Source organism: Ochlerotatus camptorhynchus, unplaced genomic scaffold (genome assembly GCF_037179485.1).
Source record: "Ochlerotatus camptorhynchus isolate MF236.1 unplaced genomic scaffold, CSIRO-AGI_Acam_v1.1 ptg000116l, whole genome shotgun sequence".
NCBI classification, from domain to species: domain Eukaryota; kingdom Metazoa; phylum Arthropoda; class Insecta; order Diptera; family Culicidae; genus Ochlerotatus; species Ochlerotatus camptorhynchus.
Window position 1 is genome coordinate 147369 of NW_027040606.1, and position 13891 is coordinate 161259.

General features: G+C 45.4%; 1 protein-coding gene across 1 annotated transcript; it reads left to right on the forward strand.

Moving 5' to 3' along the window:
* The first annotated feature begins 750 nt into the window (after positions 1-750).
* LOC135699811 (uncharacterized) lies at positions 751-6144 on the forward strand. Its single transcript, XM_065220157.1, has 2 exons — positions 751-4036; positions 4346-6144. The coding sequence occupies exons 1-2, from the start codon at positions 751-753 to the stop codon at positions 6142-6144; spliced, it is 5085 nt and encodes a 1694-aa protein (XP_065076229.1).
* Positions 6145-13891: the final 7747 nt, after the last annotated feature.

Genomic DNA, 13891 nt, shown 5'->3' on the forward strand with positions numbered 1-13891 from the left:
CCTTGCTCACCCAGCTTATCGGGCCGCTTCCATAGAAAAAGATAAACCCGGTCGTAGATCTTCTTGCCGGCGATCTCCGGCCCAATCAGAATCGGAGAAGCCCTTGAGACGCCATCCTTCACCTGGTCCGAATTTCAATCGCCAGTCATTCGTTGTGCTAAAATACTGCAGCACGCGTTTTGCTGCACCCCAATCCATGTTGTTGGGCTCGGCGACTTTTCTCCCAAGCAATCCGTCGCTCAAAGACAGATCTGGTCGTGCGTTCACGGCCAAGTATAACAACGCTCCTACGAGGCTCCGGTACAGCGTCGGATCATCGAACCTTGTACAACGGAACAATTATCGGTTTTGCCCACTATCCAACTTTTACCGTGTTTTCATATCTAATGCCTTCACACCTAACTTCACTGTTGCCTCCCTAAAGTTTCATCCAATGTAAAGAGAAAGGAAATAAATTAGTCTTAGTTAAGAAGCTCACGCGCGCGGATGTGTTTTTCTTTATTTCTGCAAACGCTGAGCCTTTCGGTTTTACAGTCCACTTGACTCTTGAAGCTACATTTTTTGGTCCTTCGAGCCGGATGTGTAGTTAATCGGAAGAAATTGAACTGATCGCATTTCCTAGCGTGGAAATCGCGAATTCGTGAAGTGAAAAAAGATTTTGAACGGGAAAAGAACGCCACAGGATCGGCGTATTCGTTTGATTGATTTTCGGAGTGACCGCCATTGTGAAGTTGATTTGCTGAAAGCAAAATGGCGCCGATCATGCATTCACCCAAGAAAGACAAGGATGATCCGAGGAACTCGGAAAACGAGAGTGAAAGGGAAAACGAAAGTGGAGAGGAAGACGAACCACAGCCTGTTATCCCCGTGAGTGAACAGAAACGTCGTCAGCAGCAAGTAGAGCTGCGAAAAAAGAAGAATGAAGACATGACTGTACTGGTGAAAAAAAAGGATACAGTGGACAGAAAAGTTCGTCGCATCCAGATCGCGTTGCAGCATCCAAACGCGGAAGATATGCATTATCTTCAGCTGCAAATGAAAATGTTGGACAGTGCTTACACTGAGTACAACGACCTACAAAATCGCATATACGACCTAAACCCCAGTGAAGAAGTGCGTTATGGAGAAGAGATGAGATTCATCGAGTTTGAAAAGCTGTATAGTGGACTTTTTGTGCAGATTACGAAACGCATTGATGCTGCAGCAAAAAACATGATGGTGCCGGCAGTAGTGCAACCCGTGAACAACTTGCCCTCCGTTCCTCCGTTGAAGACTCCATTGCCTACTTTTGACGGCAATTTTGAAAATTGGTTTGCGTTCAAGAATATGTTCGAGAACGTAATGGCTCATTACCCGACGGAATCAGCGGCGATAAAGTTGTACCATTTGCGAAATTCGTTGGTTGGTGCAGCTGCTGGCGTGATCGACCAGGACATCATAAACAACAATGACTACGATGCTGCCTGGGCGACGTTGCGTGAGCGCTACGAGAACAAGCAGGCCATTGTTGACAAGCATATCGATGCAATGTTCAACTTGCCTGCGATGATGAAGGAGAGCACGACCGGTCTACGAAAACTAATCGACACATGTTCGAAGAACGTCGATGCTCTTAGAAACCTACAGTTACCAGTCAACGGATTGGGCGAGATGATGCTGCTGAATGTGCTGTCCAAGAAATTCGACATTGATACCCAGAAAGCGTGGGCGTTGAACCAGAAGGACAAAGAACTGGCGGATTATAAATCAACGATGGAGTTTCTCAAAGAAAGGTGTAAAGTGTATGAGAAGATCAGCCGTAGTAGCAAGGCTCCATCGGAGGTTGTGAAGATAGTGCGTCCTGTGGGAAAGATGGATTCGAAAGTGCACAGCCTTGTTACTACTAGTGCAAAGTGTTCGTACTGTAATGGTGATCACGAAATATGGAAGTGTGATGCGTTTAAAAAAGTGAGCCTAAGCGAAAGGTACACTTCCCTTCGGAAGAGTGGTTCCTGTTTCAATTGTTTGGAACGGGGCCATATAACAGGAAAGTGCAAATCAGAACATTCATGTAAACGGTGCGGAAAACGACATCATACGTCCCTACATCCAGCTGATTCTGAGTCTGTGGAACCCTCACCGCAGCAGATAAGTGGTGTTCCTAGGCTAGATAGCTCGACGGCGAATGCGGCTAGCACATCTTCGGTGCCAGTCAACAACGGATCAGTTCTTTGCTCAAACGTAGACGCTGATCAAGATACGCTGCTGGCAACAGCACTTGCTTTGATTCGCGGAACGGGAAAGCAAGTTATGCAGTGCAGAGCAGTGCTAGATTCTGCTTCGCATAAGCACTTTATCACGGAAGGATTGGTTTCGAAACTCGGATTGAAACAGAAGCGAGCTAACTACACGATTCTTGGGATTGGTGGTAATCAGATGGCCATTCAGTTCAAGGTACACGCAAGAATCAAATCAAAAGTAAGTGAATATGAGTCACCATTTTTGGAGTTCCTGGTGGTCAAAAAGATTACGGGCGAGCTTCCGATGCAGCGCTTCGAGGTAACCCAGTTGAAGATTCCAGAAAAAATCGAGCTTGCCGATCCCGGATTCAACGTTCCCGGTCAGATAGACGTTCTGATTGGATCTGGTCTTTTCTTCAAGTTGATCAAGCACGGTCAGTTAAACTTGGCTGATAACTTGCCAGCAGTGCAGGAGACATCCCTTGGTTGGATTGTGAGTGGTCTGATTCCAACTAACCAACTAGGCGTTGGTGGTTCGCTATGTACGATGGTAACTGAGGATAATATCGGTAAGTTACTTGAACGTTTTTGGCATTTCGATTCCTATGACGAAACGACGGTTCGAGAGAATTCTTCAGAAGATGCTTGCGTCGCTCATTTTCTCGAGACATACCGACGAGATGACCACGGAAGATTTTTCGTTCGGCTGCCATTCAACGAGGCGAAGGAGCAGTTGGGCGATTCTGAAAGCATGGCCAGGAAAAGATTTTTGGCTGTCGAACGAAGACTGGATAAGGATCCGAACCTGAAAGAGCAATACGTTGCTTTTATGAGCGAATATGAAGAAATGGGTCACATGGTTGAAATTACGCCCTCATCGACCGAAGATTCGACTGAAGCTTTCTACGTTCCCCATCATTGTGTTTTGAAGCCAACTAGTACCACAACTAAACTGCGGGTGGTATTTGATGGTTCAGCGGAATCGTCTTCCGGAGTGTCTATCAACCAAACTCAAATGGTTGGTCCGACAGTACAGAACGATTTGGTCTCCATTCACCTGAAATTTCGAACGTTTCAGTACGCTGTGAGTGCAGATGTCCCGAAAATGTACAGGCAGGTTTGGATGGACGAAGATTTTCTGCGAATTTTTTGGAGAATTAACCGTGATAAACCTCTGAAAGTCTATACGTTGAAGACAGTGACGTATGGGCTTGCATCTTCACCGTTCTTGGCTACGATGGCACTGAGGCAACTTGCTAATGAAGAAGAAGAGCGTTTCCCCCTTGCAGCGGCGGCTGTGAAAAAATCTTTCTACATCGATGATATGCTTGCTGGTGCGAATACGCTCGAGGAAGCTATGGAGCTACTGAGGCAGATTACCAGCATGCTGCACGACGGTGGGTTCGGCATACACAAGGTGTGTTCGAATTCGAAGGAACTGTTGGAAATGGTTCCCGAAGAAAGGCGTGAAAAATTGGTGACGATTGATGATGCGACTGTCAATTGTCTGATGAAAACTCTTGGAATCGTGTGGGACCCAAGTAGTGATTTATTCACTTTCCATATTCCGGAGTCATCAACGTCGGTGCAGCTGACAAAGCGGGTAATTTTGAGCGAGATTTCCAAGATCTTTGACCCGCTGGGTTTCCTTGGACCAGTGCTTACTGCGGCAAAGCTGATTATGAGAGGGCTGTGGCTTCTTGAATTTCATTGGGATGACATCCTACCGCAAGAATTGGTGGTGCTCTGGACGGAATTTCGGATCAATTTGCAGAAGTTGAACGGATTGGAGATTCCACGTTACGTGCTGACGCAAGGTTGTATTGCTGTAGAATTACACGGATTTTCCGACGCATCCGATCTTGCATACGGGGCTTGTCTCTACACACGATCAGTGTTCAATGACGGTAGAGCTGAAATGAAATTGATATGCAGTAAATCGAGAATCTTGCCGAAGAAAAAAGGAACACAAAAAGAAGTTACGACACCGCGAGGAGAATTACAGGCAGCTCTTCTGCTATCTCGTCTCACTGTGAAGTTGATAGATGCCATGGAAATAAACTTTTCATCCGTGGTTTTGTGGAGCGACTCCCAGATAACGCTTTGTTGGATCAAGAAATTTCCAGAAACGCTGAAGATTTTCGTTGGAAACCGGGTGAAGGAAATCCAATTGCTGACGAACGGATATGATTGGCGATACATTCCGTCGAAATCGAACCCGGCAGACCTGATTTCAAGAGGTGTCCAACCGAACCAATTGCAGAGTCAAGAAATTTGGTGGACAGGGCCAGAATTCTTGAAGCAGGTAAAGTTCAAAATCGACACTCCTCCTCCGGTTCCGGAAGAGATTATCCCGGAAGTGCGGGGAATCGTTCTTCTCAACTTGACTATCTGCATCAGACTGAAAATATTTGATAATATCAGTCGATTTTCGATTATGCAACGAGCCATGGCCTACGTTATTCGTTTTACGGATTTCATCAGAAGTGGAAGAAGGCAACTTACCAAAGGGTTGTTGACAGCGGATGAGATGAAACGTGCAGTGCTGCTAATTGTGCGTTTAGTTCAACGGGAAGGTTTCGAAAAGGAAATAAGAGCGTTGACGGAGGAAAAGGACTTCAAGTACCCGTTGAAATGCTTGAACCCTTTCATCGATGAGAAGGATGACATACTTCGAGTGGGAGGACGGATTAGAAACGCTCAGATTCCTTACGGCAGTAAACATCAGTTACTTCTGCCTGCAAACCATCCAGTGACGATTGCCATTGTCCGATATCTCCATAAGAGCAACATGCATATTGGTCAGCGTGCATTGCTTGCTGTTGTGAGGCAACAATATTGGCCTCTTAGAGCCAAGACTGTTATTCGAAACGTGATCCATAAGTGCACACCTTGCTATCGAGCAAACCCGAAGAGAGCGACGCAGTTGATGGGAGATTTGCCAGAATACAGAGTACAAGCAACGTATCCATTCGCCAACGTCGGAGTGGATTTCGCCGGTCCGTTCACACTGAAGGCTGCGGTTTCTGTTAGGAAAGGTGTGATGACCAAAGGGTACGTGTGCGTCTTTGTGTGTATGGCTACGCGGGCTATACATTTGGAAGCAGTTTCAAGTCTTTCAACCGATGCGTTCTTGGCAGCGCTTCAACGCTTTGTGAGCAGAAGGGGTCTACCGTCAAAGATTATCTCAGATAATGGCACCAACTTCGTTGGTGCAAATAACGAACTTGCGAAGCTTGCCAAGCTGTTCGAAACGGAAATGCATCAGAAGAGGCTGAATGAATTTTGCGTTCAGCGAAACATCGATTGGTCTTTTATACCTCCCCGTAGTCCGCACTTCGGAGGGATATGGGAAGCTGGGGTGAAATCCGCCAAATTTCACCTCCGGCCGATTCTGGCCGATCACAAACTTTCATATGAAGAATTGTCAACGACATTGGCGCAAATTGAAGCAACGTTGAACTCGCGCCCATTGATTCCATCATCGGACGACCCAAACGATATGACAGCTATTACTCCGGCACATTTTTTGATCGGCCGGGAGTTTCAGGCTTTGGCAGAACCATCGTACGAAAACGTCAAGGTTGGCAGGTTGTCTAGATGGCTGGTTCTTCAGGACTTGAGGCAAAAGTATTGGCGGACTTGGTCGACAGATTATCTCCAGGAGCTTCAACGGCGTCAACGGGATTTCAAGATCACCAAGTTCAAGATTGGAGCATTAGTGTTGATCGTGGACGATAATCTACCTCCACTTCAGTGGAGTCTTGCGCGTATCACGGAGTTGCATCCGGGCAAGGATGGCCACGTGCGAGTGGTTACAATGAAGACGAAGGATTCGATCATCAAACGAGCGGTGAAGAATGTGTGCTTGTTGCCGCTAGATGAAGAAGATGCGGCTAATCCCGAAACTATTCCGGAAGTTTGAAATGCAGCATTTCAACGGGCGGGAGGATGTACAACGGAACAATTATCGGTTTTTCCCACTATCCAACTTTTACCGTGTTTTCATATCTAATGCCTTCACACCTAACTTCACTGTTGCCTCCCTAAAGTTTCATCCAATGTAAAGAGAAAGGAAATAAATTAGTCTTAGTTAAGAAGCTCACGCGCGCGGATGTGTTTTTCTTTATTTCTGCAAACGCTGAGCCTTTCGGTTTTACAGTCCACTTGACTCTTGAAGCTACAAACCTCTTACTGTCTTCGATAGCTGACGTATACCCAGTTCTCCATGCCGTACTTACACAGCAATGTGTCGATGTACGCTGACAACTTTAACGTGTAGAAGCATCCCTCTCTCCCTATCTCATAGCCCAAGAAATGACGCACGGAGCCTAGCGAAGTAACGTCGAATTTCTTCCGGAGACTCTCATATACCTTGGCTATATCGGATTCGCTTGCGCTGCCAATCAACAAGTCGTCAACGTAGACTAAAATGACGACAAACGGTTTCTCGTATCGTATGTAGAGACATGGGTCTGCGGCGCTTGGCTTGAAGTTTAGCTCAAGGAGTACAGAGTGTTATGCTTTATTCCAGCATCTAGCGGACTGGCGCAGCCCGTATATACTTTTACGAAGCCTACATACCTTTTGCTCGTGCCCTGGAACCGCAAAGCGTGGAGGTTGCTGCATATACAGCTCTTCTTCGATGGTGCCGTTGACGTAGGCCGTTCGAACGTCGTACTGCTTCAGGAACAGCTGCTTCTTCCCTGCAACGGCGAGCAGCGCACGCAACGTAGCCTGCCGCGTGACTGGTGCATACACCTCCGTGAAATCCACGCCGAAACACTGTGAGTATCCCTGTGCGACGATACGGGCCTTATGCTTCACTATGCTGCCCGTCTCATCCCGCTTTATCTTGAATACCCATTTCGCACCAATGGCCTTCTTGCCCGGCGGCAGATCCGATAGTTCCCACGTACTGTTCACTTTGTGTGCTTCGATCGCTTCCCGCATAGCACGTTGCCAAACAGGTACACTCAATGCATCACGAAAGTCACTGGGTTCTTCGCCATGTAGCACTTGTCCAACAATAAAGTCCTCATAAATACCTGTTTGGTAACACACCACGCGTACGCCGATGTTGGCGGTTCATCACTGCTCCATCTGGCACTTCCGGTTCATCATTCTGTTCTTCAAAGCCAGGAAAGTCACTATCAATTGTGTCTTCTGCGTCTTCATACACCGACTGACGCTCTTCTTCCTGCGTCTTTTTATGTTCACTGTGTTCAAACACTACCACTGGGTTTTCTTCACTCTCCATCACTGGATCATCTGGAACACGCCGCTCCTCTTGCTGCATATCCGGAAGCGCGCTTGCCTCCTCTCGCAGCCCGGATCCTTTTGGGAGCTCCAGGAACTCAGCATCTCGACTAAAGACTATGCGATTGGTTTCGACATCAAGAAAGCGAAAACCTTTGTGGCAGCCGGAATAGCCCACTAACACAAGCTTCTTCGATCGAGGATCAAATTTCTTGCGCTTGGCGTCTGGTATACGAACATACGCTTCACATCTAAAGATTCGGAGATCTGTCAAGTTCGGTTTGTTGCCTGTCCACAACTCGAATGGCGTCCTCTCAACTGCTCTGGATGGAAGCCGGTTCTGGATGAACGTGGCCGTGAGAATCGCTTCTCCCCAATAGAGCTTAGGAAGGTTGGCATCTAATAACATACAGCAGGCCATTTCTTGGAGGGACCTGTTCTTTCTCTCGGCTACTCCATTTGACTGCGGTGAGTAGGGAGTCGAGAACTGCTGCTGTATGCCCTCCGATCTGCAGAACTGCTTCAGCCTCTCGCCTACATATTCTCCTCCTCCATCAGAACGTAGTACACAAGGCTTCCCATCGAAGATATTTTCCACCCACCGAACATATTCCATAATCTTGTCGGCAGCTTCGTCCTTCGACTTCAGCAGGAACACTACGCAAAACCGACTGAAATCGTCGATTAGGGTGATGAAATACTTGTTCCCGCTTGGCGTAGGGTTTTCCATGGGCCCGCAGAGATCGGTGTGTATGATGTCGAGCGGCCGCTTCGACTTCCGGTCTTGAACCTGTGGAAAGGGCTTTCGTACCAACTTACCCCTCAGGCAGCACTCACACACCAACCGTTCTCCGCAATCTGTCAGTTTGATTCCGCTGGCCAAATCCTAATGTCGCGATGACCCATTTGCCTATGCCACGTATGCTGGCAGTTCACACCATGATTTCCCGCAACCGACAAACACTGTTCTGCCAGCTTTAACTTGTACTGGCAGCCGACCAGCTCGCCTACGGCTAGGATGGTATCATCAGCCGTTTTGATTGAGCAACCTGTTGCCCCAAAAACTACTGTGAGGCCTTTCGTTGCGGGTTTCCGGACAGAGATCAACCCGCCTTCCAACGAGGGAACCAACAACACATTCTCGAGAGTAATTGCAACGCGTTCACCCTTGGCATTCACGCCCATAACTACGCCACTTCCTACTCCGGCCGATTTTATTTTCGTTCCATCCGCCAGGGTCACATCCACGACGGCTCCGCGTTTAAAATCCACGAAAAACTCACGGTCGTTGGTCATGTGGCACGTGCAGCCACTGTCGATCGTCCACGCTCCACGAATAACGTCACCGGCCATAAAGCACACGGCCCCACAGACAACATCATCCGTGACCGCTTGCTTCGAACGATCACCACCGCCGCCCTCCGCTTGGGCTTGTTTTGCTTTCGGCTTAACAGCCTGGTTGGATCCCGTCGGCTTACGATTTTCACTTGCATTTTTACCACCTTTTCCGCGAGAAATTTACGGCAGTTTCTCTGAAAATGTCCCGGCTTCGAACAATAGAAACACTTCTTTTCACGCTTTTCTCTGTCGGCAACCCGCAGCGCTTTCTCACTGTTGTCACCACGTCCACTGGGACCCGCATGCTTTTGGTACTCGTCACGCAACCGAGCTACCACTAGATCCATCGTGAGATCTTCCTGCGGTCGATTCTCTAACGACGTCACGAAATCATAATTATGCGCAACAGCTCACTGAGCTCCACCCCCGGATTGTCGAGGCGCTCATACAAACACTCAATTTCTTCAAGATGCCTCTCGACGTCACCGCCCTCGCACAAATTCTTCGAGCATAACTGCTGCAACAACATTGCCTGGTTACCGATGGTGGCCTTCTCATGATACACTCGCAAATTTTCCCACATCTGATGAGCCGTTTCACATTTCTTCACCAAGCGGAGTTGACTGTCCTCAACGAACAGAGCGATGGTCGCTCTCGCTTTGATATCGTTCTTCTTCCACTGCGGAAATTCTTCATCGATCTCCTCCGGCATCGGTTGACCGATCGTATCCCACAAATCCTCTCGTTCCAGCAAAGATCGCATGCGGAACTTCCACGAGGCTTAATTTCCATTGCCGAGCTTGGCAAACGATGCCTTCAAGCCGTCGGCCATTTTGTATTTACACTTTCGCAATAGGTATCGCGCCGCAACAAATCTCTTCGAAAAGCCTACTCAGAAACTTCCCGGAAAACCACAACTCCACCGAAACACTTCACTACTTCACACTCCCGGATGCCTGGGCCCATAACCTGAAGGACAGACAACCAGCAGATAGGCGGAACCGGAGTAAAAACGGATAGCAAAGGTTTTTCTCTAAGCGGAATAAAGACGCGACCGAACTCAAGCGAAACGTGTTTATTTGTGTCAAAGTACAAGTGTGCAAAAGAGAGAAAAAAGATAGCACTCAACGTGCATAGAAACAAAGGTAGTTAAATTCATTTTCTCCGTAGTTCCCTTTGGTAGCAAGGTATCGGTAGTAGCGAGGTACTCATCATACTCCATCAAAATATGGTGCTGGCATGATAGTTAAAATGGTCGAATTTCAACACAAACTTTAGTTCATTGTCTATTGGCGTTGACGGCACCGTCGAAAAATTTTCTCTTCCAGCAATTATAGACAGTTTCTTAAGAGAATTTTCGGAGGAGTGAATGGATAGTACAAAGTCCGCCATTTTCACGCACAGTCTGACGTTTGCTTATGGATTTCCTCATTGGAGTAAAGAGCTACAGAGTCGCCGTCAACGCCAATAGTGCACAGTTATGCAAAATTTCACGCAAAACAATGTCTCTTACAACCAACGGAATGTTAAGGTTCAATTTTCTTTGATGCTTTTTCGAAAAATTCAAGAGCAGTAGCAATCTGAAAGAATGCGTCGAAAAAAACTGCTTTTGAATTTTTCGAAAATGCATCAAAGTAAATTGAACCTTAAAGCAGGTTTTTGCAATGTACTGCAGCGTACAAGCAAGTTTTTCCAGAATGCATATATTTACATAAAATCATCACGAAATGATTTTCTTGGACGCAATGCATTTGGGAAAACAAAGCTTTCCGGCGACCACCATTCAGAGTCTGTTCATGCAGCGCAACATTGCAAATTCTATATAATTTTCATGCAAATCTGCAATAGTATCTTACATTTCCCGGTTGGGTGTGGATTTGCTCCACGATCAATTGCATTATCTATAACCATTCCATTCATTCCGCCATTCATATTCTAATCAGCATTCCTTCTACGACACAAGCTAATCTAAAAATTGGCGCGAATCTAAGTCAAAAACACACGTCGGGTGAGCATCGGGAAAAATGTCAAGGGTAGCATACAAATAAACCACAAATCCAACCGCACCGTCGTCCGCCGTCGTCGAACGTGACTTGCCCAGGCCTGCGTCGCGAGTTCAAATTAGTGTAGCACCGCGAACTCCCTTATCTTATCTGTTCGCATTTTTTTTTTTATTCTGGACTTGTTTGTTTGCTTTGCTCACTCCATCAACTCCCAAAAACGTTCCAGTTCAAGCGCAAAGGCACGATATCTCGAGCAGGCAACGAGCCTACGACGACGACGACGATGACAAACGCAACGCGAGTCGCGTATGGAAAATAACATGAACTTTGCTGATTGTGGTCAGGAGATTGTTTTACAAGCATTGCTCAATATTTATTTTCATGTGTGGCATTACGGTAGGAAGAAGATTAAGAAACTTGATTCGAGTAGGGCGACTTTGGGCAAACAGGTGATGCCGAGGAACACGCACTTGCGGTAGAACGTTCTACGGTTGGTTCCTGCAGGTTCCTACTTGATAAACAATTATCGAAAACGAGGAGCACTCAGCACGCGTGCTCACTTTTTGATATTCAAATACATTTGCTGATATAATTTGTCATATCATTTATTGCGATGGATTTCTGCAACAATGTGGAATGTTGTTCCTCTCTGCATATAACGTAGGCCTCGTATCGCAGCCGTTTGTCATGTTTTCGTGCTAATGATTTATTTAATAATATAATTTTGATTCCCTGTATAGCTGACACCCACACGGAGAAGTCTTGATGAACATTTCCAAAGGACCTATCTGCATTGATAGAATTTTTGGCTATGAAAACTGATTTCGTACTTGCCCCATAAAGGGTGTATACACAAGGTATATACCGTTTAAAATCCGCACACACAAAATTCGAGTTTTTATCCTATTTTCACCAAATGTTCAGGGAGTAAAACGAAACAATTAAAGTTAATTTTCGCATCATTCATTTAATTAACTTCGCATTTATATCCGAATGCGCAAACATTGCCTTAACCGAAGACAACAAATCAAGAAGACTGGCAGCTCTTCCATTTTCTCATACGAACGCTGTTCGGATGGTTTAAAGAGAAAAATCTCTGCAGCAGACACCGTTTCCCGATGAGACAAAAGCTCAAAGCTGCAATTGATTCTTTGTAATAAACAATGCAAAACAATCGAAAAGCTAACTTACATTAGTTTTCTCCTTAATAATGCTACTCTGATTCACTTCCTTGGAGCCAGACGGGACAATCTTGTAGCAGAGCAGAACCTAAATCGCACAGCATAATTAAATTTCAACATAGGGAAGAATAATTCCGTCTTAACTCATCAAAATTTTCCTAATTCTTCATAAAAATCAATTGCACTGAACTCTAAACTGCCTATCAATTTACTATTCTTTCTTCTACTGTTCACTTCGCCGTTGACGTTTCTCGGGCAACGAGTAGGAATGCACTTAGCTCCAAAGGTGTGAGTGAAGTGCTGCAGTGATGCCAGAACAAACGCTATGGGACAGGTATAATCGCGTCATCTGCCGCTCAAAGGTAAATGCTTCGAACGAATTTGATAGCAAATATTACATCCTCAGAAGAAAGGTTTGCGTATTTGCTCATTTTTCTATGCATTGCTTCCACCTTCACTCAAGCGCAGCGCTATTGTATCTGTCGCTTTGATTTTGGCAAAGTTGCCAGTCTTCTTGATATGATGTCTTCGCCTTAACCCTAGCCATAAAGTTCTGCACGACATCAGAATCGACAGTTTTTTGCATTTTAACTGTCTTCATTTCTTCTAAATACATTCTTTATTGTGGAATCCCGTATTGCAGCCAGAAGAAAAGGCCCATCCCAGGAGAGAGACTGACGCATGACTTACTCTCACGGTGGTTTGGGGAACAAAGAGGATGAGACACGATGCTACCATAGAGGTAACTCTAAGACTAGAAGGTCCCGAAGAAACGTGCTCAAATTTATTAGCTCAGATCTGGTACTATCTTCGGTCCCAAGCTAATCGATGCACCCCTCGAAACATAGGAACATCCACGAACCCCTTATTTTATCTGTCAAACTTTCATAGCGAATCTAAACAAACATAGTGTAGTACTAGAATTTTGACTACAATGGGGCACGTTAATCGAATTGCTTGGGACCAATAGGCTAGTCAAGTAGTGACTTATTCTTCTTCTTCTTCGCATTTCAAGCTTATTGCATATCGCATATTAGCTTATTGCGTGCTCTCAACTTAGTGTTCTACTTCCACAGTTATTAATTTAGAGCTTCCGATGCCTTCTGATGCCTTGAATTTGCACTACTTTCTAAACATTGCAATTCGATGTGCCGATCCCTTGGAAGAGATCATATCGAAACACGATGAAATCAACAGAAAATCACTTCATTTTATATTGTATTGCAGATCGTTGTTCATGTGCTGTGCTTTGAGCTCGAAATTTCAACCATACTGATAATAACAATCTAACACTTTAAGTTTAACTAATTTATCTAATATATAAATATATATATATTGCCTTGTTCACACTGCAAGCCTTGTTATATGTTATACATAATATGACCATAAAACATTACCCAGATCACATGTTTTCAAGTGATATTGAACAAGATCGCAAGGCTTTTAGTAGAAGCAAGACGAGACATTAAGCAATAAATTTGATAAGTTTGACAATGTTTTGTAATAGAACTTATCTGAATAATACACATTTATTGAAAACAGCTACAATTTCGTATTACTCACGCTCTAGAACGCAAATTATTACGGGTGGAGATGGAGAATTATCGCTCTCAATTGACTTCATTTGTTGTTGACTTCCCTAATCAAATGTCTATGGTTATTTTGCTTAACGACGTGTTCAGCGTATCATCCAAACCGTTTGTGGAATAGTTCTATTATTTGGGTTATCATTCGGGTAACGTATTGTTTACCCTTCTTACAAAGAAGGGTATAGATATCACTTGAAAAACCGACTATCGATCCGAGGCCCGGAGGGCCGAGTGTCATATACCATTCGACTCAGCTCGACGAGATCGGAACATGTCTGTGTGTGTGTGTGTGTGTGTTTTTT